The sequence below is a fragment of the Pestalotiopsis fici genome (genome assembly GCF_000516985.1).
Source record: "Pestalotiopsis fici W106-1 unplaced genomic scaffold PFICI_Scf_9, whole genome shotgun sequence".
Lineage (NCBI taxonomy): Eukaryota > Fungi > Ascomycota > Sordariomycetes > Amphisphaeriales > Sporocadaceae > Pestalotiopsis > Pestalotiopsis fici.
The window spans coordinates 1,205,186-1,230,243 of NW_006917099.1; the positions used below are offsets into that span (position 1 = coordinate 1,205,186).

A 25,058-nucleotide genomic window follows, 5' to 3' on the forward strand; every position below is an offset into this window, starting at 1 on the left:
TTTTCAATGAGGCTCGGGCGATATACAGGGCACACCTAACGGCTCGATAGAGGTTCTCTGGCGGATATGAGTCTTGATATCTGTTTGAGACTCGGAAGATTGAGCAGCTGTCTGGCATTCTTTCATCAGACTCGCGACGTTTTTATTACGAGCATTTCTCCCCAGCTTATATATCGACGATTCAAGATTCCCATTGAGGGTGTCGTCAGCCTAGTCCGACAGTGTACTATCAAACACATAAGAAGTTTGCTTAAATGTCACTAGTATTGCCGCCGTAACCTCTGATGGAACGTCTCAACTCGGGTCATACAGAGATTGACAAGATCTGGCCCGACAGACTAGAACAATGTTGGTGAAACATATTCTTCGCCCTACTACCCTGAAAACACTGCGGCGAGCCGAACTGGCTATCTTGGTCGAGTTTGTCGTTGTCTACACGTCAGGTCTTTGGTCAAGTTTGAGATTTGTAGCACCGGTAGTATCGACTCGTGACTGGACTGAGCTTTCCAGATGGGACCAGAAAAATGGATTGACTGCATTCGTGGCGCTGTCAATGTAGGCAACTGTCTTGTGGTACACCGGAAGTAACTGCCAAGCACAACTTTTACAATATCAATCCGCTTGAGGGCCTTTGTGATGGAATCATGGCCAGAGCTTTTGAATATGGCTGTGGACAGAGTAGAATTGTACTTGCGGATATGTCTACTGCGTTTTGCATACCGAGATCCGTACCGAGCGAGGATGAGGCTTTTGATGAGATGTAAATTTGTCAAGTCTCGAGTAAATGTACTTGTTCGCATTAATTCCACTGAGCACGTCATTATTGGCAACGCTGGCTGATAATCTTGAACGAGATTTTGGTGGAATGTGGTTCATCAGTTTGGAAGATCTACAAGACCAACATCTGTCAAGACTTTTGCTACAACACCCACCATCATCCCGGGCCTGCTTCCTCGACTGCACAATGTTTCAACCAAATACAGCATACACATTGTGATAAAATGCAACAAGGATGAAATTTATATTGAATCATCACACGCATGATTGTTGTGAATAATATATTGCTTCAAGTCTAACCTGCCCTTGCACACAACACAAATCAACTTGTCTTTTATTATCGTATATTACTCTTGTACCAGTGACCGGCAATGACATCCAATGTAGTACGTCAATTTGACATGATAACTTTCGCACTGCTCTTGTATAAATTGCGTCTGCGGTCTATGAGGAGATGAACGCTTGGTAGATGTATGCCAATCCAGCATACATGGCAACAACATGATTCATCATGTCGTATAGATGGCTCCGAAGACGGGCAAGAAAAGACACGCTTCCTTGGCCGCCTTATCTTTAAAAGTCCTACATGACTACCCAACCGTTCTTGGGGCCACGATAAAGAACCAAAAACCTTCCAACGTGCTGGTCCAGTGTTGTCCCCGGGGCTCTGATGATATCGAAAACCTGTCAGCATATTCATGCTCGGGAAATTGCGAGGTCCCAACAAAGAGATCCCATCACGGTAGCGCTCCTATCCGACGCAGATGACAGGGCGCATTAGTCGCACCTATATTCTTCCACATGAGCTGCCTAAAGACATTTGTGCCGCAGATCTCTACATCTCGGGACTGCAAACAGGTAAGCGCAGACAAACACGATAGTTTCCTGGATATCATCTACATGAGACTTGATGATTCATTCCAATGTTCCTACTCAAAGTTGAAACAAGCGAAACATGTATCATGAACGTTGGATGGGGTACAACTCGGTAGCTCTAAGTTAGAACTCGGCATCAGAATACATCATGGTAGAGCAGTGCAAGAAGGTCTTTGGTTCATCTCAATGCAAGGAGAGAAACCACGGGCAGGATAATCATATCATGGATAAAGGTTGCCTTGCTGGATGCATTCTTTTCATCGTCATGTGGATCAAATCAGAGTACTTGGCCCGGTGGGCGGGTATCACCAAGGGTCCAAAGAATCAACATGATCCATTCTTTGATTCTCAAGCCATATCGCCTAATATCAAACTTGGCATGTTCCTTTTGGTTCTTGCATGACTTGAAAGTGGGGGGCACGTCCATTAAGCTCAAGTGCAACTCTATCCGGTAACGTTATCATTTCCCGGAAACGGGACACGTCTGAACAAGCGAAAAACCACAAAGATGGAGAGCGGCTGCCATCACCATTTGGCACCGTTGCAATACTAAAGATGCTGACAGGCCAGAGAAAGCCTCCGGGGCGCTACGATTGGAGAAGAGGAACCAGAAATAGCTCAAGTTGGGTTCGTTCAACTAGTAGTTCAAGGAAGAGGGAAAACCAGACAAGGGCCAAGTTCGGCACTGGTTTCAACTCAATCTCGAACACCACCACCACCTTACCCATGCGCGGGTTGGTGTCGGGGAGAAAAGACAAAAGCCTAGAGCAGCCCGTCTTTGCCCACTTTACCCGGCTTCGTATCCGCAAACCAAGAAAAGGACGAGAACAAGGGACAAATGCCCGCTCACCCCTCGAATGAAGTGCCGTTGAATTATGCCAGACATGGCAAGGGGCAGGGCAGGGCACCTCAACAAGATCCAGGGCTCGTCAAGAAGGGGAAAATGTCAAATAGAATTGCATTCACCGAAAAGGCAAATGTTTTCGGCTGCTACCCAAGACCTCCCCTAGCACGAGAGAGACCCTGAAGGCTGTACCAAGCATTGATCTATTTAGATGACAAGAAGCATTGACGGTGGTTGGCAGTTCATGTTGCGTAGCATCGAGGGCATAATGGTGACGTTTTGACGTGTCCTGTTTTGTTTTTGTTTCCTTTTACACTTAGCATCACAATGCCTCTCCTTCTGCTGTTTTGACAAGTGGCAGGAACGTAACACAAGATTTCGGAGGACCTGCAGATGAATGAAGTCGCGTGATTGTCACGAATAAATTTGTCTGGTGTTGCGGTCTCCCGGTCGTTACTCTCTTCTGCTGTAATGCGCAGTGTCAACCGGCTTTTTCTTGCCAGACAGTTTCCCCATTTGTTGTGCCGAAAAAACTGCCTCGTGTTATTGTCGGCCTCTCGGTATTCACCTTGTTGGTTTCGGGCAAAGACGAGATGCAGACATTTGGCGATCCTTTGAGTCTCTGCAAGTTGGTGCACATCGGATTGTGGGATAAGGTTTAATCGATGACAGGTAGATATAAAACACCTTGCAGTCAGTGGACTGGGATGTCAAGTCCCTACCTGCTTCGACTCGGCGCTGAGCGCAGAATCCTCGTGGCTAGCTGGACTAGGGGTGTACAGTACAGGGGGTTCTCGAGTGCGGACAAGGGAAGAAGTGGGCGGTGGGATAGGGTGCCGCAAGGGGCTGCTCGGCAAGTCAGCAACATCATGTTTGTCTTGTGCAAGTGCTGTAAAAAGTGCCGCGTCAAGCGCTAATACATAGTACGACTCCGCCGGAATGCGAGCCTCAGTGATTTGCACATCTACAGCAGATTATCGTATGATGTTTGATGGCAAAAAATGATCAGTCATCCTCGAGTAAGACGTTTCTGCCCTGGGTGCTGGCTTTTCTTAGGCGCTTGGCCTGCGCTTGCGGATGACCTAATCCACGGAAGCTTTCTTAATGGTTCTTTGCCATTATAGAGTTTCTGCTCCATGTATGTGCAACAACATCACCGGCACGGCAATGTCGAGATACTTTTCCACCGTCATGCTGTTTGAATCATGCCATGGAATCTGACTGGGTGGCATTAATACAACCGAGGGCTCACATCTATCAAAGTATCTGCCGTGGTTGCACTCGTGAGTTGTTTTGAGGACGAACCGTTGGCAGTCAAGGAACGGCGCGACTCCACGTAGTGGGTATTACGGTACCAGACTTGAGAGGCTCAGTCTGGGGTATAATAGGCCGGAATATTATCTGAGACAACATGTGGAATGACATAGTCTCTCTGGTGACAGGGTTTAATCGTGGCGTACCACGGTCGAATATGGTCCAGATGAGCTAGTGTCCATGGATTTCGAGCCCTCAACCGAGCATTTCATGGACAGCGACCGGAGCCGAAGTGGTGAATCTGCATGGCCTCTTGACATTTACCACATCACAGACCAATGCATCCCGACAGAGGATGGATCCATGTTGACAAGGTGGACTAGAGTCTTGGGGATTAGCGAACTGTCTGACAGCTTCCAGCGTGGCATTAGAGTTGAGCAAGTATAGGCGCAGCAGCACCCTGAAAATGGTGGTTCCGAGCGTTCCACATCCTTAATCTCGCAAGTAGCGTCGTGACCATTTGTTTAGACTTTTTGTTTCGACAGAACGAAAAGAAACGCAAGCCATTAGAATATCATGCACGTACTTTTGCTCTGGCAATTAGCGCAGAATCAACTCTGGCAAAAGAAGCAGTAGAATGACAGGTAATATTCTGCTACAAGATGTTCGGAGCATGTTCTCGTGGTTTTGGAGGCGTGGCGTATATCATGTTTCGACGCCATGGACGCGTTGCTTCGGCCTAGGCCACCGAGACCAGCTGAGCTCTCGTGGCTTCGGGATCGCAGTGCCAACTGTGGCTCGGACTGGTGGATATATATTTGCATGTGAGCTGGCGCGGAAATGCTTTTGCAGCATAAGCAATTGCGGTACCGGGTCCGATATAGTGCGGAGCTTGATGTTTTGTGTCATGTAGACGCCCTCACACAGATTGACCGAGTGCACAAGTTTTGTCGAAAAGTACCATGAAACTATTACTTGTTCAAAGAGAAAACCCGTTTTCTTGAAGCTGTCTTATGGAAGTCGGTCAAAGGGGCCGAGGCGAGATATTCAGATGCGGGTAGGTCGACATGAGCATGGCTCGGATGCTGGCTGTGCATGCTGCTGAATCCTTCTCACTATATCGTTGACTCTTACCTGCATTTGTATTCAGCCATGCCATTGGCGAGTATATTGGAAGCGCAATGGAGTCCTTTTTTTTTTTTTTTTGGCTCCTTCACTGAGTTCTCAGGATGAATAGACCAAGAAATGAAACCCTGCTCGGCTAGATGCAGACATGAGCATCGGTAGCCTGTGGGTAAGCCATGGCATGGTAATGGCAGTGGTTCCGAGTGAATAGTCGACCGGGAACTAGGGTTACCATCTTGCAGATCTCCCCTTTGCGCACCTGGCTCAGAATCGTTGGGCCTGTCCGCATCTCGATGGCGCAAGAAAGGGCAAGGTATTGACATGCTCCCTGCATCGTAGGCCCCGTCGAACCCCTGTAACAACGCCGGGCGTCCGTGGGAATAGTCTTCTGGCAGAAATGACAAGTTACGATTCGCAAAAAGTATGTGTGTCTTTGCCTCTGGCCATTGTTGTTCGGCTAGAGACATTGTCTCGCCAGTTCTGGGGGATTGAACCGGGAGAGGCTTCACCAAGGGTCCAGGTTACCCATATTCGTCCCGGGTGCTATGCACTGAGCAACATCAGGTCGTTTGGGAAGCGTCATCAGTGGCGTGGCAAAGTTGTACAGGGTCGAGGCGGCCACCAGGCATCCGGAAACGAAGCAAGACAACGCAGCCAGCCGCTGTGAGGTGCCAAGTCCCCGAATATATGGCTGCTGTGCTTTTCATGACGGCGACCTGGCCACTCGCCGCTTGGTGGGTTAGGGCCACATCCACGGGAGAAAAAGTGTTCAGCTGTACTGTGTATAAAACTTGCAAGGCCCTGCAAACGTCAAAGATTTGGTAGCGTCGTGAGTAAGAACTGTGTCATCCATCTGAAATTTCTTTCATTGCGAACCTGGTCGGTGCTATTTAGCAGGTCAAGTGGCATACATACATGGCCCCACGTGTACTGTGACGGTGACCAGTGTAGTAGACATGCTGGCTACGACGGACATGTCCCCTTCTCTTCCATGGCATCATATCGTGAACAAAGGATTGGACTAGAGCGGGAGCCAAAATGCGTCTTGTTCAACTTGATCGTGCGCCGGCAGGTCGCAGATTGGTGTACGGCGATCGCGGTATTGAGCGAATCGCAATGAGAGTTGGCCAAAGTATCGTAGGAGCCGAGTGTCGACAATGTATCTGGGATTCAATTAGGGATGGGCTGATCACTGAAGCCCATGCCCTGTTATGATTTTCCCAGGGGTCTGCCCATTCCAATGAGCTCAGGGAGGTTCTTCCAGAGCGGGTCCCGGGGTTGGGGGGTTAGAGGAGGCCCCAGGTCCAGCACCTAGCTTTTGGCATGTCGATTATGATTGGCTTGCGGCGATAGTATATTTCGTTTGGGGCTCCCCGTTTTGAGCCATGAAAGAGATGCCACACAAAGCCGGACGACAGACTGCAAAAATCCGATTCGTCCCAGACCACACGCAACTTTTTTTTTTTTTTTTTTTACTTTCTCTCTCGTGCATGGAAGCGCACAAATGTACCTGACCGTGCAAGTATAAGCCCGAGGCATTGGGGGCACCAGTAGTAATGATCAATATTAGCCGCTGAAGCTGTAATCTCGGTTCTCGTAACAAAGGCCCGGTTTGGGTAATGCATCGACAAAGCAACATCTGAAGGTGCGGGACGAGAGGAGAGTGAGCATGGACGGAATCCAGATGTCATTGCAGGAGGTCATGAAGCATGAATGAACCGTTTATATCCGAGATCAAACAGTTGAATCTATTCTCCCGGGTCGGACTCTAATTGAAAGGCAGCTTGTACCGCAGATGCACGGCACGGATATTATGGTCTTTGGCATCAAAGACGCGGGATGAGTTGGTATGTATCTATCTGAGGTCTGGAGTGTTGGGTCATGTATGGTAGGTAGGTAATGTAGCCTGGGCAGGTTGGTAATAGGATAAAATGTCATCCCACGTTCAACTGGTCAGCCTGTGAGACAGAGACCAGCGTATTAAGCCTAGTATGGGAAACACATACGGGCCCTTGTTTGGGGAATGTTCCCCTCCCCCACAAGAGGAGCTGCGAGGTCACCTCAACCTACACTACAATTGTACTTACCTTGATTGTAGCGGTCCCTTCTTCTTGCCTACATGAAGGTGCCAAAGGGTGCCCAGCTTCAGCAATTGGAAGTCGGTACCGTAGGTTACTTTGTAGTTGATGTACGCGACTGTCAATGCAATGTCCTGTTCCTGCCTTTATTGGGAGGGTTTCGTTGCTCTACCGCTTTCCAGGATAATGGAACGACCAGCACACCACCACCACCACCACCACCCACACCTCTTTGCTTCTCAATTTATTTTTGAGAGCCAGCCAACTTGCCAACCAACCCTTTCTTCCTCCCACAGTCCGGTAACTCGGAATCACCTCCTTTGTACCACCATGGGATTTTTTTGATTGACTGATACATATATTACATACATCAATATATATAAAGAGATAGTGATGTAGGATATGTAAGGTATGTACCTCCCAATGCGTGTGCATATTTTCAGATCGGCGATCAAATATGTAGCAGCAGCAGCAGCAGCATCGTATGTACTCACTCTGTTAAGGTTCAATCAACACTCGAGGCATGTTGCAGCTGCCATGCATTGAACTAGCAAGTGGATTGCCCCTTTGAGCATGTCGTCGAGGTGAACAGACGCTGGGCCATATACTATGTAGGCCAAATCCACCTAATAACCGCTCTCTTCCTCCACCTGAAAGGTCGTCTGTCGGGGCTCGCTTAATACATAGGTCGCGCCCCAGCCAGTCGTTGATACATGGGAATGTTCCCAGTGGCCGCCACCCTATCCCACTGACCGGTTTTCTGGAAACAAAAGAATCGACTTGTTAGGCCCCGTTGCATTCCGCTGCATACATTACTTATTACCTCCCTACTATTTGAGCCTGGTGCACGATACGTACGAGGCTCTTTTTAGTCAACACGAGACCCGCTCTCATTCTTTCTTTGTGCATCCGCTACATAACGCTACAAATCCAACGTACCTCGGATAGCATACTACAATAGTAGCATGTATTTCGTAAGCAGCAGCTGTTGATCCAATCGCAGAGACTGCTCACGTCCCTTGGACCTCTGCTGCTGCTGGGGTTTTTTTTTCTTCTCTTGCCAGTTCAGTATACCTATCTACCTACTTGGCCCCATCGTGCCAGTCCAAGCACAGCCAAGCAAGCACCTGGCCACCAACTCGATCTGCATCCATCCCGCTGCGACTCAAGTATTCTCGTCCAAACAGAGCCAGAGAGTGTACAAGGGGCTTGCTCCCACTTTGCTGCTGGGCTCCGACGTGATCTGCACGGATCCAAGGCCGGAACACTGGCCGCCTGCTGCGTGGGATTGACAGACAGAAGTTTGTGTGGGAGTCTCAGTGCTCAGCCCGCAAGGTATTGATAGTGCCTATGCCCCGCCACTAATAAACAATACAACTATAGCAAAAGTTTGGTCGCAGCGCCTTTCTGCCCAGAGAGGAGGGAGAGAGACAGAGAAAAAAGTCGGGGTGAAAATTTCCATGCTCGGCCCTCCCTTTTTTCACTCTCTCTCTCATCAGGTCCTCATATCACACACATACTTCTTCTTTTACACACCTCTTTTCTTTCTTCTTTAATTCTTGTTGAAGTTTAAAAGGCATACAAATTGCTTCTACTCCCGAATACGACCCCACAGCGCCGTGGTTTATAGTCGTGCAATTCGATTAGACGTGTGACGGTCAGCACTGTTACAAGGATTAACCTGGGCGGCCTGCTTGCTTTGGTGCGTCTCAAAATCCCACCAAGCGCGGAGGGACAGCCGACGATTGTCTCAATCGAAGATATTGAGAACACTGCATCAATTCTGCATCTTTACTTTCCGCCGCCCGCCCAGCTCATTCTTAAATTGACGGCAGACCACGCTTGCACACCGGTCCGGAATAGGCCTGGAGGAGCGGGAACCCACGCGAGCGAGCGACGATAACGCCGCGCGCTCTGTTTGCGACCTGTCTTGTCCGAGCCCCCAAAAGGTGGTGTCTCTTTGCTTTTTCTGCCGAAAAGCTTGCCTGGGGTTCCTGTCATTCGTACCCTTACCCAAGCAGTCGGGATCTTGTCCTGCAAGGCTGGTCTGCAAGGAGCATCGTTTGGTACATTGAGTGCAGCCAATACATTGATCACACAGCCGAGCCGCTAATCTCGCGTTGATGTGTCTATATAGGCCGCTTCCCGAGACCAGCACTCCCTTGACAGAGGATATCTTGCCAGATTTTGGGCTCAACATCTCGATATCCATTCAAGACCCTATCATGGTGGAAACCATGAGCCATCCACTCACGAATACCTGGGCACCCCAGCCTAGTTATTCAAGATACTATCCCCAAGAGCTGCCAGGTCCTGCTCCCCGACTACCGCCCATATCCAGTGCGTTTGATACAAGAGGTCCCGATTATCAACCCGCTCCGGCTCATCATGATCCAAGAGGGAGTCAGCCGCCTCATCAGGGCTTTTATGCCAGAGATCACCCACAACGTCAATTGTCTCCCCACTCACCTATTCCAACGCGAGGGGAGTTTACCTCGGTCAACCATGATCCTCGTCATGCAGTGGACAGATCAAATCGCTTTCCCTCGACATCCTCATCCTCGGTAACCAGTAGACATCAGGGAGATGTGGAATCAAATCGAAATTACCCCCCAATGGTGGGTCGAAACTCATTCTCAGAAGCACGATATCCGTCTCCTTCATGGCCAAGCCAGGAACCACGGTCTGAACAAGGTCGTCGATTTGGCAGAGACGAGAATCCCCGGCCCTTGGAGTTTCAATCAAATCCTGGCACTCAAGTCCAACAACAAGATTTTCGTCATCAACCCCCTTCTAATCGATCTTTGTCATCTAGACCAGATACCCGTCAACCCAAGAGAGTAGGGATTTCGGACCTTCTCAGCAATGATCAACAAAGCCCTTCTAGAAGTCAGGCTATAGGTCGCCCAATGTCGACCCAGTCTCCGATCACTCCCTCAATCCGTTTCAACTACACAATCAGCGTCCGCCAGCAGCCCATTGCCGCCCGCTCCTGCGGCTTTGGTGAACGGGACAGGCGCGTGATCGACCCGCCGCCAATTGTCGAGCTCAAGATTGAGGACCCTGCCGCCACTCCCGAGGACATCCGTAGAGGCCTCGAAGTTCCATTCTCGGTAGTACATTGCACAATCTGGAATGAAGCGGGCAACGAGGACATAAGCTTTATGCCCGAGGAGTATCGACAGCAGCGGCGACTCATGGGCACGACAGTGGCATCACCGTTCAATGGGCGTGACGAGCACGGACGGGAGGGCTGCTTCTTCTGTTTCCCGGACTTGTCGGTGCGGACAGCTGGCACGTTCCGCCTCAGATTCGTCATGGTCATGGTTGACCCCATGGCTAACTACATTGGTGCCCGCCATCCGGTCCGAGCCCAGACTATGAGTGATGTCTTTACTGTGTACAGCGCCAAAGACTTTCCTGGCATGCAGGCCAGCACACCATTGACAAAGAAGCTAAAGGAACAGGGGTGCCTCATCTCTATCAAAAAGGGCAACGAAAGAGGCGGACGTGGCAGAGACGATAGCGACGGTGACGATGATGACGACGACAATGCCAGTGGTTCGGCAAGCACAAGGCGTAAAAAGCAGCGGAAATAATTGCATTTCTGGCATTTGGTCGTTTGGGACCAAAAATTGCAAGAAAGATCAAGTAATATTGACTAGTCTTGCAAGTCAAAACCTCTCAAGTCGACAATAAACCGGAGATATACATGATGACTTTAGCCATGATTTTTTTCCCTTTCTCTTTTTTCTTTTTCTTTTCTCACATTGGAAAACTTACTTTCAGCGTCAGCCCGAGATTCATTTACGATGCGGGGGTTTCATCAGCACACTGGTGTAGACAATTTCTTTTCACTCGATTGGTGTTTCTTCTGTGCTGGATATGGGCATGGTGGAAGAGGCAGCATTACGGAAAACTGATTACGACTACCAACATTTGGGGCATGGGATCTTGGTTCAGAGGAACAGAGAGAACAAGGTATTGGTGCAGTACCGGAAAATGGGGATTTGTGCACCAGAAGGCGGCCTATCATGGTATCCGGAATTTTGCAGTGTCTTGGTTTTGGAATCTGGAATCCAAAGAGGTCACGCAATGGATCGTGCTCCAGTCGAGGGGGGCGACGACATCACGAACTGTTGATCGCTTACTAGAGTGTGTTTGTTCTGATGTATTTGGGGGAATACGCAAGATTCACTTTCAGACTCATTAGTTGAGTAGATATGATGATCTTGGTAATTGAACCTCGAATGAATTCTTGGGTCCTTGTTTCGAAAGCGTCATGTGAAGGTAGGTATGGACTACCTTGTCTCCTGTAATGTTCTTGCATACAAGTAAACGATCATCGTGGTAGGTTTGTACAAGGGGTGCCAATTCGAGTACTTGAGCTACCGTTACACTGTTGAATGGTATAGACGAGAAGTGACGACAAGCAGGAAAATCGTCACCACTAGGATCCCGGGGCTTACAATTACCGTGTCGGAACCCGAATAGACGGTTGGAACCCTGGATATCACAATCCATGTAGAGCTTGGTGACCATGAACCCCTTTCATGGCCATTTTATGATTGAACCAATGGTTAAAAATATGTAGAAAAACAATAATATTGCTTGAAAGTGGCATGTTCTTGTGAGAATAGCATATTGTATGCTTTTATATGAGTCTTTTTGTTATCGTGAGGCTTCAAGGAGCATGGCGGCTGGCGTAGGAGATCGGTCCGATGAGTCGAGGTCCGCCCAATTAGGATCCTTCCTTTACGGTATTGGCTTGTCCGATGGTGAATTGGAAGTCCGGGAAATGCCCCTGAGCGTGAACAGATTGAGAAAGAAGGACCCGGGCATAGATTCAAAAGTTGATACCTTTTGAACTGAGTCAGGTCCCTTGAATATTGAATCGAGTGTAAACATTTGGCGGTCAATTCAAAACATTTCAATGGATAATAGCAAGAGATAAAAATAAGACGAAAAATTTAAATACTACTACTACTGCTATCGCAGCTTCTTTAGAGCGACCCAACAAGCTTGAAGGACCCACCAAAGCTCCGTTGAGCACTAAACCCGATCAGATCTAACGTCTGGTGAGGGAAATCTCGGAGCGAAACAGCGCAAAGTACCTCCGTATCCTCAGCGAAAATCCCCAACGCCAAATAATTTGTTGCTGGTCGGAGGTTCTCCATATCTCACGAAGCTTGTCAATCCTCTCATTTCTACCTCTTTGACCCTTCCTTTCCTCCCCCCCGTCCGTCAGCGCCAGCCAGACGAACCATTTTCACATCATGTTCTCTCGCGCATTGAGGGTACAGAGGGCTGCTGCCCCTTCGCTGCGTGCTGCCCGCGCAGCCCGCGCTCCCACCGTTGGTGCCTTCAGAACCGTCACCACCGATGCGGCGTCGGCCTCTCTCGAGAAGGGTGTCCCGGAGGTATGCGAATAAATTCCTCGACTCCTCGGCTGTCAATTGGACCAAGCCACACCTGCCAACCGATGACATTGCATTGCTACGGGGTCAACATTGTCGATGCGCATTTTCCTTTTGGAACGACGGGTTGCTGACAAGATCATGTGTGTGCATTTAGGAGGATGACAAGCCCTTCACCATCAACCTGAGCGACGAGAGTTTCGAGACATACGAGCTCGACCCCCCACCATACACCCTCGAGACCACCAAGAATGAGCTCAAGAACATGTACCGCGACATGGTCGTCACCCGGTATGGAACTCTCTCACGTTCTCCCACGTTGGGTAAGAAAGATCATGAGCTGATTTGCGTCCCAGTCAAATGGAGATGGCCGCCGACAGGCTATACAAGGAAAAGAAGATCCGAGGTTTCTGCCACTTGTCCACTGGTCAGGAGGCCGTCGCAACCGGTATCGAGTACGCCCTGGACAAGGAGGACGATGTTATTACCGCCTACCGATGCCACGGTTACGCCCTGATGCGTGGTGCCACGGTCCGATCCATCATTGGTGAGCTTCTTGGTCGCCGTGAGGGTATCGCCTACGGAAAGGGTGGTTCCATGCACATGTTCAGCAAGGGCTTCTACGGTGGAAACGGTATCGTCGGTGCCCAGGTCCCCGTCGGTGCCGGTCTGGCTTTCGCACACAAGTACACTGGCCGCAAGCAGGCTAGTGTCATCCTATACGGTGACGGTGCCAGCAACCAGGGTCAGGTCTTTGAGGCTTTCAACATGGCCAAGCTCTGGAAGCTGCCCGCCCTTTTCGGTTGCGAGAGTAAGTTTCCCTGAAGCCAAGCTTTCGTGGTAAGGATAGAGTACCAGGCAACTAACACGAGTCTTTAGACAACAAGTACGGTATGGGTACGGCTGCTGCCCGTTCGTCTGCCTTGACCGACTACTACAAGCGTGGTCAGTACATTCCTGGTCTCAAGGTCAACGGTATGGATGTCCTTGCCGTCAAGGCCGCCGTCAAGTACGGAAAGGAGTGGGCCATCAACGACAACGGTCCTCTTGTTCTCGAGTACGTCACATACAGATACGGAGGTCACTCCATGTCCGACCCCGGTACCACCTACAGAACCCGTGAGGAGATTCAGCGCATGCGTTCGACAAACGACCCCATTGCCGGCCTCAAGCAGAAGATGCTGGACTGGAACGTTGTCACCGAGGAGGAGCTCAAGGGTATCGACAAGGAGGCCCGCAAGCACGTCAACGAGGAGGTCGCCATTGCCGAGGCCATGCCCGTTCCCGACACCACCCCCCAGATCCTATACGAGGACATTTACGTCAAGGGCAGCGAGCCGCAATACATCCGTGGCAGGACTGCTGAAGAGAACTACTACTTCTAAATATAAAAATACGGCGTCTTTCTCTTTTGTAGTCAAATCTCCTGTATCATATCTAGAAGGCGGGAATGGATGCGGTCTTGTTGGTAGAAATCGAGACACTTGTTTATGATATCATCCAATTTTTCCAAAGAGCTTTATTGGCTGTGCTCCAATTGTTGCGAATGTGTGCACGTCTGAGAAGAATATGGACAGATTTGCCATGGGACAAACTGTAAGACAGTTTATCGGGTACTATATTTAAGCATTCTCGATTCTAGCCACGAATGTACTGAGGAATTGCAAGCTCTCTTTATGCCAAGGTTCCGGAGAAATACTGAGCAATGTCTTGTACAATTGAACACGTGAACGGCTGGGGATCCAGTAGGTCCAACTGATACAAAAGTTGCCAATAACTCAAATGTAATTAAATCAGCAAGCATTCAATTTCAATCCTGATATTACAGAAAATACAAACTTGTATAACCAGTACTCGTGTCTTCTTGTTCATACAACTTGAGACCTTGGAGCCCCACAGGTGCAATCAGCTGTTTCTAGCTAGCTACGACTCGGAAAGCCATTAGCTCATACTGCACGTCTAGCTTGGAACTCCAAACCGCCAAAAGGACGAACCACTCATCACAACAACCATCCGATCCTCGGTCCAACAACTCTAACGAATACCACAATAAGAGGCGTCCGTCAAGAAACTTTGTCTCTCGCACCCAACACTGAATTTCCAAGCAGCGCAGGGGAAAACAAAAAAGGCCACAGGCAGCCTCAAGAAGGAAGCCGCAAACATGTCCATCCCCACGCAAATCGCCGAGACGGTGCAAACAGCACACATTCAACGCGACCCATCACCACACCACGACGCCAACCCATCGACGTCGGCCTCGACACGGGAGCCCGTGCGCCTGGAATCTCTACGGAAACAACAACACCAACGCGGCAGGGGCGATGACGAAGACGACATCGCCGTGGTGGCAGCAGAGGAGGACTCGGACGGCGAGGAGAGCGATATCCCCGTCAGCGTCCTCCGGCCGCATCGTCGACGCCATAGTTTCCCGCCCATGCCCGACCTGCGCTTTGAACAGAGTTATCTGCACAGTATCGAGGGCGCCGAGGGGCGGTGGGGCAAGATTGCCTGGATTACAGTACGGGATCAGGTACGTCGAGAATACACCACCGTTGTTCCTTTTGAAGAGCACTGCTCGCTCCCAGAAGGCATACCGACCGAGCCAGAAAAAGACTTGAATATACATGTGAAAAACGGTGCTGACAAAAGAGGTGCAAATCTAGATCATGATGCCCTTGGCTCAGGGTGTCCTGTATAACCTCGCGATATGCGGCTGGCAGTTTTGGAATCGAAACGCACAGTACAGTGGAAGCTCGGCCGGTGCCAGGTTACGGCGTTGGTGGTACGAGGTGAACAACTGGAAGATTCCCCAAAAGTCAAAGAGGTCGTGATAATCTATACAAGGGCCATGGAGGCTCATCAACTACAACACTAAGGAATGATTCCACAGACTACCAGTGGAATAGCAAACACGACATGTCAATATTAAGCAAGAATTTAAAGGGCAAGACAGTACTTGACCGTAGAAATCATCGGGACAAGTCATATAGCATACAGCACAGTCAAGGGTCCTGAATCAGAGTCCGTTGTGTCTCATGTATTGTAGCACATATAGAATCATGTGCAAAACTCTGACCAAAAACTGTCAGAGTATAGTGTACTGCGCACTATGAAAATTACATATCGCCAGGGCAATTTTCTGCCTATTCATCTATCAGGCGTCCTTGATGTACGCACATCACCCAACAGTCCGTCTATCCGTCATAAAATCGCTTTTTCTTTTCGGTGGTGGTATGTATGCCCTCGTGAATTCCAATTGCAACGCCAACAAAGCAGTCCGCAAAGGACAAACCAAGAGACCAAGTCATTGCTGTATTCTTTTCCGTAATCGACACCATCTGGAGCCCGCCCAGAGACATCTACTCGACAGGACGACCAGCAAAGGGCTTCTCTGGGCTCTCCCTATAAGCCAGAGGTTTGGTTTGCAGAGCATTTGGCTTGGGCGACAACGGCGGTCGCCCAGTCAGGAGAGATGCCGCATCAGAGGACTTACTCGGCGGTGGTGAAGTATTCCCCTTCTCGGCCACGGCAGGGTCTTGTTTCTCTGTTGTAGTCTCCTCGGTTTCAGCCGAGGGTTTGCCGTTCGCCTTGGGTGCCGTGCCACTATACCGGAACTTGTCAAAGTCAATCTTGACGCCTTCCTTCTCGGGCACTTTGAGCTTGACAACCATGCTTTGAGGGCTGGCATCGAGATCATTGTCCTCGTCGGCCATCTCCACGTCTTCGTCAAATTCTTCGTCTTCCTCCTCCTCCTCGCTTTCGTCGGGCACGTGATCGTCCTCATCGTCACCGAGCTCTGGCTCCGACTCTTCTTCATCATCATCCATGGAATTGTACTCATCCTTCTTCCGCGAGGATGACCAACCATTGGTGCTGTGGTTCACCGCTGCTGATCTACGAGGCCGACCCGTGGGTCCGACTGAGGATTCCTTGGATGATGCCCTCGTCGATGCGTCTCTTGCAGATGATCGATCCTGATCACCATCAACAGTTACAATATTGTTCGACGCATCAACCGTCATGCGCGATGGTGCCTTGATGTGACGACCACTGGCAGTGGTGACTGGTCCTGCGGGTTCAATCGGAGTGGAGGTGCCAGTGTTGCGGGCGGAGCGTCGCGCTCCCGTCGAGTCGGTCAAGAAATCCTCATCGTCCGAGTATGTGTACTTCATGCGCTTGCCTCTTGTCCTGCCTTCGTACATGGAGAAGCCTGGTTCTGGCCGCTTGAAACGTTCTTTCTGCTGCTGCCGATACTCGCGCCTCTTGCGCTTCTCCTCAGAGGCTTCAAAGCGAGGAACAGCAGCTAGCATCTGCTGCGCCAGCTTTTTGCCCTTGGGTCGGCCATCTACCGTTTGCAGTTTTTCCGCTAGGGCGGTGAGCTCCTCGATGTTTCCTGCAACGCTCCACCATGTTCTGTTGAACCCTGCCGGATCGCTCTCGCGGTAGACGCGAAAGTTGGTGTCATCTAATCCTTCAATGAGAAAGTACCGACGTTTGTCGCTGTCTGCACCCCATGGTTGCACAGAGAGGGGTTGGTTCAGGTCGTCGTCGCGGCGATTGCCCTTGTAAGATGTGTTGATGATTTGCTTAATGGTGTCTGACGATGAAAGACTCCAAAGGACCAGCGTTCGCAAGAGTGTGAGCTGTAGTACACTGGTTAGCGGTGATTGACACAAACTTTTTGCGCAACACTTGGCTCAAATGTTGCTCGTGATGCTGCGCGTGAATGGTGTCGGTACGTACGCGTTCTGTGGGGTTCATTGACGTGAACGTTGCGCCGCCCGACAAAGGGCTCTTTTCCTCCCAAACCTTGGGCCATTGGCTCTTGTGACTTGCAATGGCATCCTCCAAAGCTCTGCCGTAGTGGCCAGGCCTGCACATGTTAGCAATACAGCCCATTCGAGGGTGGGTAGGCTATTGCGTCATACTTGACATCTTGCTTGCGGTTCAGCAAAAGACCGAGGACTGCGCATAGAAAATGCTCGACACGATCGCCGGGAATCGATTCGGTGACATCGCGCTCCAATTCCTGAGGTCCAAAGTTGGCAAGCGATCTGGGGAAAGCTTCGTTGAAGCGACTTCGGAACATCACAATGAACTGTACGCGAAACTAATTAGCACGCGTCACAACGCGAAATTTCGCGTTTTGAACGCGATTATGGCCAAATTGCTTACTGCAATAGCTGGATTATCTGCCAACACATAGTCATGAGGTGGCGAAGGCGATCTCTTTCGCGGAGGCGGAGAGGGCTCCTTGTTGGCTTGCGCGGGCTTGCTGCCCTTGGGTAGCTTGTGGAAGAACTTGAGAATACCCTTGTCATTCTTTAGCTCAACGTCATTCTCATCGTCCGAGGGAGCTGGAGACAAGGAAGACAACGATGAGAGGTCACTAGAGTCATCGTCGGCCATGTTGAGCAGCAGTCGGTCGGTCGGTCGGTCGGTCGTGGTCGTGGTTGGTGCTAGTCTGATGGGATGTGGAGGGTGGAGGTTGAAGTAAAGTGCAAGCGGAAAGAGAAGTGGTCAAGGTCACCCACACAAATTGGGCCGCACTAAAACCCACAGGCACCCCCGGGGTCGAGCCGCATATCAAAAGGTGACGAGGCATCCGATAGGAAAAGATAATCTATTAGGCAACTAGGTAGGTAGGAAGACGTTCCATATTGCATGCATACCTTCTTGGACGCCCCCAACAACTGCCGAGCATCGACCACAGTCCTGCATGGTCGCTTGGAGCCCGTCGACGTGGTCCCAGAATGCTGCGGTCCAATTGCACTCACCATTGTCTAGCAATTCCTTCATATATCACGTCTCTCAAGAGGGCGCTTACAAAGCACAGCTGTCCAGACATACTGTAGAGAACCACAGCTGCCACGACAAATCCGCAGCATCACGAGCATTGTCACCACGAATGTCTCTTGGGCTCAACAAGTCCAGCCAGATCCCTCATTCATTGCGCATCGAGTCTTTCGATTGCTGATTGATATGAGACACTGCCACCAGTCAGCATTTCGTCCGTCGAGAGCTGCATGGATAGTCGTTGACACGAGGCCCCACCCGATCGCCCAAGCCAAGCCGTCAATATAGCAGACCGCAAATGCGTCAAGCTAAGCAACCAGCACATCCCAAGTCTCAAACCCGGCATTGATCATGTTGAGAAACGCATGAAAAAGTAGCAAAGCAGCTTTCATCATGGAACTCGACATGATCAATCGATTGTGAGCCAGACTTGTGTGTGATTGTGGCTTCACCGCAGCACTGTGTAAAAGATGGCGTCCTAACCAAGCCTGGGCACTGGGATCGGCAGACTCCGAAACGAAGCCATCACCATTACCAATTTCCCACATGTTGGTGGGTTTGGCTAGGTTGTCAATGCTGGACAACCACCGCGACGACCAAACTCTGCACTAGGCCATGGGGAGAGCCATGCAACAGGAGGAAGGATGACGGATGAAGCCAAGCGCTACTTCTTCCTTCTGGCACTCCATCAAAAGAGGTCACCGTCGCCGCAAGATTTGTGTCTGTCGTATGCGGCCGCATCCCTTGTTGGCAAAGGCAGTGTGACAAGGCACGTCGGTAGCCCGTAGCATGATTCCTGCATGCCCGCCTCCCTCGACCTTGCTCGCGTGTCATAAAAGATCACTTGCGCAGTCGAAAGTTGCCAATCTGTCGCCATTGGACCGAGGAGCAGCTGTGAGCTCTGTAGCAGTCACAAACAACCCCCAATTCAGTCATTCTGGGGATGGCGAGTGCCGATTGCACCTCTCGTCTCGCATACGTCAAAGCCTCCATTGGCAACCCCGGGACCCGGCCCAACCTTGCCACCATTTGAGATTTGCATGCGCCCAGAATTACAGTCGCAAGCTGGCAAGTTCATTTCTCACCTTTGAGAATGCCAACGCGATGCATCAGATCTCTTGCAAACAAGCAACAGGCATGAAATCTCATGCTATCAGAGGATTCTTTCGAGTATCCAGCGCTCGAAAAATGATGCATTGCATCAAAGCGAATCATCGGACTGCCCGGGTGCAGTTTGCGATGTCTGAGTCATTCCTGGTGAGATGACTGACGTTGCGGGCAAAGTTGAAGCAGACGTGACTTGAGCGGGTGTTGTTGTGATGAGACCCCGCCAAAAACCCGCCTCGCCCGCCGGGTGGGAGCGACAAGCCTCGCGCCAAAGCTTTTTTTTTTTTTGCCTTGAGCAGGATGCACAAACTTCATAATGCGCTAAAACGAATTATTCTGTATGGAATACTAGTGAGCGCAATGCACTGTATAGAGGACTCGTTCGGTCGAGCCGAATGATGATGCACCTCGTAGAATTTCTTTCTTCTACATCTAGTGACCTACTCACAGCTTCAACGAAACTGGACTTGATGACTGCTGTATCAAGAAGACGAGCAATAAATAATTTGCAATGAATGTCACCCTCGTCTTCAACAACCTTTAGTCTTTCAAACAATGAATATGCACATAAAAGAGTGACATGCTTGCATGATATGTTTCAAAGCACCTCAACGCTAGCACTAAAGTAGTGTAGAACTTGCCGCGCGCGGCAATACTATGTAAGCCCATGTAGGCCCCCCGTCCCCTGGCCCGGGCTCGTGGCTCTCACTGTGGGTTTTTCCGTTTCGGGCAACGCGGGGCAGGAGGGAAAAACTTCAGCAGAGAGGCACAGCGTAGACGGTAGAGACCTGGCGGGGCCTGTGACGCTGTTGCAGCCCAGCAGCCTTGGCACATCTGGCCTCCACCAAAGTTCACTAGGTTATTAGGTATTTTGTGCCTGCGCTCAAATTATTCCTACCCTTGACCAACACGTTCGACTGCTTTCTCCCTCTTCCCACGTCCCCGATCGTCACCACGATCACTACCGACTGCTATCTGCTGAACACTCACTCGATTTCCCAGCGCTCACTCCTTGAAAAGCGCCCATCATGAGTGACGCCCAGGCCAACGAGGCTGAGAAGAACGTGAGTCCTTTCCCGTCTGCTGGCCATTACACCACGCACGGCAAAAACAAGGAGCCCCGCCCTGTCTTGCAACAGCATACCGCCCACGAAAACCGACTCCGCAAAAACGAACCCTCAACCGAGCGCCAGACTGACAAAACACCGTTGGGCAGATTGAAATATGGAAGGTGAAGAAGCTCATTAAGCGCCTCGAGGCCGCTCGCGGCAATGGCACATCCATGATTTCCCTCATCATTCGTGAGTTTCTCCCCGTGTACCCCGCCAATGTCCAGCGGTTGGCGACATGGGCTTATGTGGCTGACACATTATATAGCTCCCAAGGATCAGATTTCGCGAGCAGCCAAGATGTTGGCTGAAGAATACGTATGTAAAACCCTTGTAATTGTACTTCGAATATACTGACCGTTTGTTATAGGGTACTGCCTCGAACATCAAGTCGCGTGTCAACAGACAGTCCGTGCTCTCGGCCATTACCTCGACCCAGCAGCGTCTCAAGCTGTACAACAAGGTCCCCCCGAATGGACTTGTCGTCTACTGTGGTGAAATCTTGACCTCGGAAGGAAAGGAGCGAAAGGTCAACATTGACTTTGAGCCCTTCAAGCCCATCAACACGTCGCTCTACCTTTGTGACAACAAATTCCACACCGAGGCCCTCGCCGAGCTGCTCGAGTCGGATCAAAAGTTTGGTTTCATCATCATGGATGGTAACGGTGCGCTCTTTGGTACCCTGAGCGGTAACACTCGAGACATTGTCCACAAGTTCTCTGTCGATCTTCCCAAGAAGCACGGTCGTGGTGGTCAGTCTGCCCTCCGTTTCGCCCGTCTTCGAGAGGAAAAGCGACACAACTATGTCCGAAAGGTGGCCGAGTTGGCTGTACAAAACTTCATTACCAACGACAAAGTCAACGTTGCTGGTCTCATTCTCGCAGGTTCTGCTGATTTCAAGACCGACTTGAACTCATCCGACCTGTTTGACAACCGTCTCGCTACCAAGGTTATCAAGGTTGTGGATGTTTCGTATGGTGGTGAGAACGGCTTCAACCAAGCCATCGAGTTGTCCTCTGAGACGCTGGGCAATGTCAAATTTATCCAGGAAAAGAAGCTCATTGGCAAGTACTTTGAGGAAATCAGTCAGGATACCGGCAAGGTGTGCTATGGTATCGATGATACACTCAAGGCGCTCGAGCTTGGTGCCGTCGAGGTCTTGATTGTCTTTGAGAATTTGGAAATCACCCGCTGGGTCCTCAAGGACAGCGCCGGCGCCGAGATTATGCTCCACACCACCAAGCAGCAGGAGACGGACCGTACCAAGTTCATGGACAAGGAGACTGGCCAGGAGATGGATGTCGTGTCACAAGACTCCTTTATTGAGTGGATTGCTGAGCACTACAAGGACTTTGGTACCAACCTCGAGTTCGTCTCTGACCGATCTACCGAGGGTAACCAGTTCGTCAAGGGCTTTGGTGGTATTGGTGGCATTCTCCGATACAAGGTCAACTTTGAGCAGCTGGCTGAAGTGGATGAGGACGACGATGACTACTACGACGATTGACAGTATGATGCCCTCGAATCGTCCGAGGGATCAACTCAAGTCACTACGTCGTCTTCGGCAACTGCCGCCAAAGAGCCGGCAGGTCCAGCGCCGCCTAGCCCCCAAGCTGCGCCAGCAGTAAAGGCCGAGCCGTTGTCCTACGTGGAGCGGCGCAAGATCACTCTTGGGCCTGCAACTTCCCTCCACACGGCTAAGCAGGTTGCCCGACCGAGTCCGCTTCGTGATATGATGACGTCTTGAGTTGAAGCTACAATTTGAAAAGGAGGTGAGTCGAATATCTTTCAATGATTACACGAAGCAAACAATTTGAGCTAACTTGCCTCGAGATTAAGCAGATACTTGCTGAATGTTACGTTGGGGCAAGGACATCGGATATGTTTGGGTTGATGGACTGCGACTGCGCAGGGGCAAATGAGCTCAGGCTATACTGGGCCGATTTCGCCTAGACATTATTATTTCTTACTGCAGTTGTCTTTTCAACAAGCTTTCCGCGTGTACCGTAGCATGGGTCGGCAAAGACGGGACAGCCTGGCCGACGCAGAGTCTGATCATATTCCCTTAGATTTTGAAGTTGAAACAAAAGTCATTCGTTGCTATGCTTTGTTGTGTGCCTTGGTCCAACCAGTACCCGTGATGGCAGCATTTGATTATACAGTTGTGCCTTGATAACGAAACCTTTCAAAAGTTGGAGTGTATTATATACTCTCACTATTTACGTGACTCTCAACTGTGTATGTACATTTTCTTCTGTCCATCAATTCATGCGGGATGCGGGCGGAGAGTGGATCGACATTGGCGCCGATGCCTCTTGCCGACCAGTCAGTCCCACACAATTGTCAAGTAATTGCAGCTTACTATTTTGATTCATGCAGAAGTAATTGCAACTTACTATGATTTCCGAACAAGTGCAATTGCGCAATTTTGAAAGACACAAGACAATTCAGAAATCATTTCTCAAAGAATCCAAGCGTCCTGAACTCAAGGTTGTTGTTAACATAAACATTACCCATCCAATTTGTTGAGCTTGGGTAAAATCAAACTGGTCTCCGATTGACCTCCGAGGCCAAAACCCGACCTTTGCTGTTCAAAAAATTGAATAGGCTTGAGGCAGCAAGACAAGTAGATACAATGCCGGCTGACAAGCCAATAGTCTGCTATCTGGGTCCAGAGACCTCGTATACGCACCAGGCGGCATTGCAGGCATTTCCTGCTGCGGATTATGAGCACCTCCCCGCCTTGACAATCAAGGGTAAGACACATAATATTCGTTGCCTCTTATTTGCCCTTTGGACACCCCGCGGTCCACCCCTCCCCCTTTCCATGAAATCCTCACTATCACCAAAAAGACACAAGCCATGCGCGGTCGACTTTTAGGAGGTGAGACTGACATTCCCGCGCAGATGTCTTTGACATGACCCAATCCGGGCGGGCTACCCACGGCGTCGTGCCGTTTGAAAACTCCACCAACGGCTCCGTCGTCTTTACATTGGACCACTTTGCCGACCGTGACGGCCGTTATGGGGACCTGAGCGTATGCGCCGAGGCTTACCTGAGCGTGCACCACTGTCTCCTAGGCTATGCACCTCCTACTGATGGCCAGGCTGCTGCCACAGCTCCCGCCACAGCTCCAGCTACGGGAGAAGAGGAAAAGGGCGTCGTCGCCGTCGCGCAGCCCCTCGCCAGCCTCGCCCACGTCAAGAGAGTCTACAGCCACCCGCAGGCCTGGGGCCAGGTGACGCGCTTCATGCGCACGCACCTCCGCGGCATCGAGACCATTGACGTGAGCTCGACGAGCCGGGCGGCGGCGCTCGCCAAGGCCGACGCGACGGGCACCAGCGCCGCCGTGAGCAGCGCCCTGGCCGCCGAGGTCCAGAGTCTCGAGGTGCTGGCGCGCAATATCGAGGACCGCGAGGACAATACCACGCGCTTCTTTGTCCTGCGCAAGGATGCGTGTGGGAGTGAGCTGGCGGCGTCGCCGTCACAGGTAGCGGTAGATGGCAAGCAAAAGACAAAGTCCCTCGTCTCCTTTACCGTCCCGCACACGTCGCCCGGCGCCCTGGCTGATGTACTCGATTGCTTCCGGGCCGGTGGGCTAAACTTGACGAGCATCAACAGCCGACCTAGCCTGCAGGAGCCCTTTCAGTATGTCTTCTTTGTCGAGTTTGAGGGCCACCGGTACGATGATCCCGAAGGCCGGGTCAAGGGGGTTCTGGAAGGTATTGGCCGTGTCGCCCAGAGCTGGCGCTGGCTGGGTAGCTGGGTGAACATGAGGGCATAGAACAATGAATATTCGGAGGATCCTGGACGATTGCAGTACTTGTCCGAATCGGCACGGTAGATAAAAAGTCGTTTTTCAATTCACATGGGCCTGAAATGCAGGCTTTCACATGCAACCATATCGATATTACGATTTCGAAAAACACACCAGAGTGGTCTCGAATTCACATAGCTACTAAATCACATTTCTGCGCATTGTGGAAAATCTTCACGTCTGCCGCCAAGAAAGCAGATGATACGAGTTGACATGACTTGGAAGATGGACTCGTATTCAGTGAAGTCTTTGTTCTAAATCATGAGAGTACAGATATATCATGTAATGCATTTCTTATTCACACAACCCTGCAAAAGACGTGTCTTTAATGAGAGAATTTCAAGTAAACTTGCTATGATTCATGCAGTAGCAACAGCAGCCAATGTCGACAACCAGTCTGCATACTACAAATTGATCCTCTCTGCGGGGAGTAAATTTGCATTGAGAACATGCCGCAAATAGGCAGGGCGAGACTCAACTATTCAGGGAAACGCCAGTCTGTATACTTGGGTATTGAATGTTTGTCCCCTTTGCGGGGATTAAATTTGCAGTGAATGCTAGGGTATGCTTGCAAATCCGACTAAAATCAATATTGAAGTCTTTTCTAACACAGTTTTGGGGCCATATTGCTTGGCAAGAACGTCAGCAGCAGCCAATCAGCAGGCTGGAAATCAATCAAATTGGTACGAAGGTTGCAACCCCCAGCTTTCTTACATACCTGTGAGCGCGACGTATCAAGGTATTTTGCATGCTACCTGGCCTTTCATCTGTTTTAAAGGCTTAATTTTCAGTCTAAAAGTTTGGCCAAAGATGAAGAAAGTCCTATAAGCAAATTTGCTGTTAGTACAGGCCGCGAA

At 50.4% G+C, this 25,058-nt stretch overlaps 6 protein-coding genes across 6 annotated transcripts; 5 read left to right on the forward strand and 1 right to left on the reverse strand.

Moving 5' to 3' along the window:
* Positions 1-9,863: 9,863 nt before the first annotated feature.
* Positions 9,864-10,553, forward strand: PFICI_11780 (uncharacterized protein; the record flags this gene model as incomplete). Its single annotated transcript, XM_007840361.1, has 1 exon — positions 9,864-10,553. The coding sequence occupies one exon, from the start codon at positions 9,864-9,866 to the stop codon at positions 10,551-10,553; it is 690 nt and encodes a 229-aa protein (XP_007838552.1).
* A 1,677-nt stretch (positions 10,554-12,230) lies between these two features.
* On the forward strand, positions 12,231-13,756 carry PFICI_11781 (Pyruvate dehydrogenase E1 component subunit alpha; the record flags this gene model as incomplete). The annotated part of the gene is made up of 4 exons (XM_007840362.1): positions 12,231-12,374; positions 12,529-12,662; positions 12,728-13,182; positions 13,251-13,756. The coding sequence occupies 4 exons, from the start codon at positions 12,231-12,233 to the stop codon at positions 13,754-13,756; spliced, it is 1,239 nt and encodes a 412-aa protein (XP_007838553.1).
* A 776-nt stretch (positions 13,757-14,532) lies between these two features.
* PFICI_11782 (uncharacterized protein) lies at positions 14,533-15,202 on the forward strand (the record flags this gene model as incomplete). Its single annotated transcript, XM_007840363.1, has 2 exons — positions 14,533-14,901; positions 15,035-15,202. The coding sequence occupies 2 exons, from the start codon at positions 14,533-14,535 to the stop codon at positions 15,200-15,202; spliced, it is 537 nt and encodes a 178-aa protein (XP_007838554.1).
* Positions 15,203-15,730: 528 nt separating this feature from the next.
* On the reverse strand, positions 15,731-17,780 carry PFICI_11783 (uncharacterized protein; the record flags this gene model as incomplete). Its single annotated transcript, XM_007840364.1, has 4 exons — positions 15,731-17,014; positions 17,115-17,244; positions 17,300-17,469; positions 17,547-17,780. 4 exons carry the CDS (start codon positions 17,778-17,780, stop codon positions 15,731-15,733), a joined length of 1,818 nt encoding a protein of 605 aa, XP_007838555.1.
* Positions 17,781-20,302: 2,522 nt separating this feature from the next.
* PFICI_11784 (Eukaryotic peptide chain release factor subunit 1) lies at positions 20,303-22,130 on the forward strand (the record flags this gene model as incomplete). Its single annotated transcript, XM_007840365.1, has 5 exons — positions 20,303-20,338; positions 20,491-20,575; positions 20,652-20,701; positions 20,754-21,854; positions 21,894-22,130. The coding sequence occupies 5 exons, from the start codon at positions 20,303-20,305 to the stop codon at positions 22,128-22,130; spliced, it is 1,509 nt and encodes a 502-aa protein (XP_007838556.1).
* An 888-nt stretch (positions 22,131-23,018) lies between these two features.
* On the forward strand, positions 23,019-24,168 carry PFICI_11785 (uncharacterized protein; the record flags this gene model as incomplete). The annotated part of the gene is made up of 2 exons (XM_007840366.1): positions 23,019-23,139; positions 23,291-24,168. The coding sequence occupies 2 exons, from the start codon at positions 23,019-23,021 to the stop codon at positions 24,166-24,168; spliced, it is 999 nt and encodes a 332-aa protein (XP_007838557.1).
* Between the last annotated feature and the right edge of the window lie 890 nt (positions 24,169-25,058).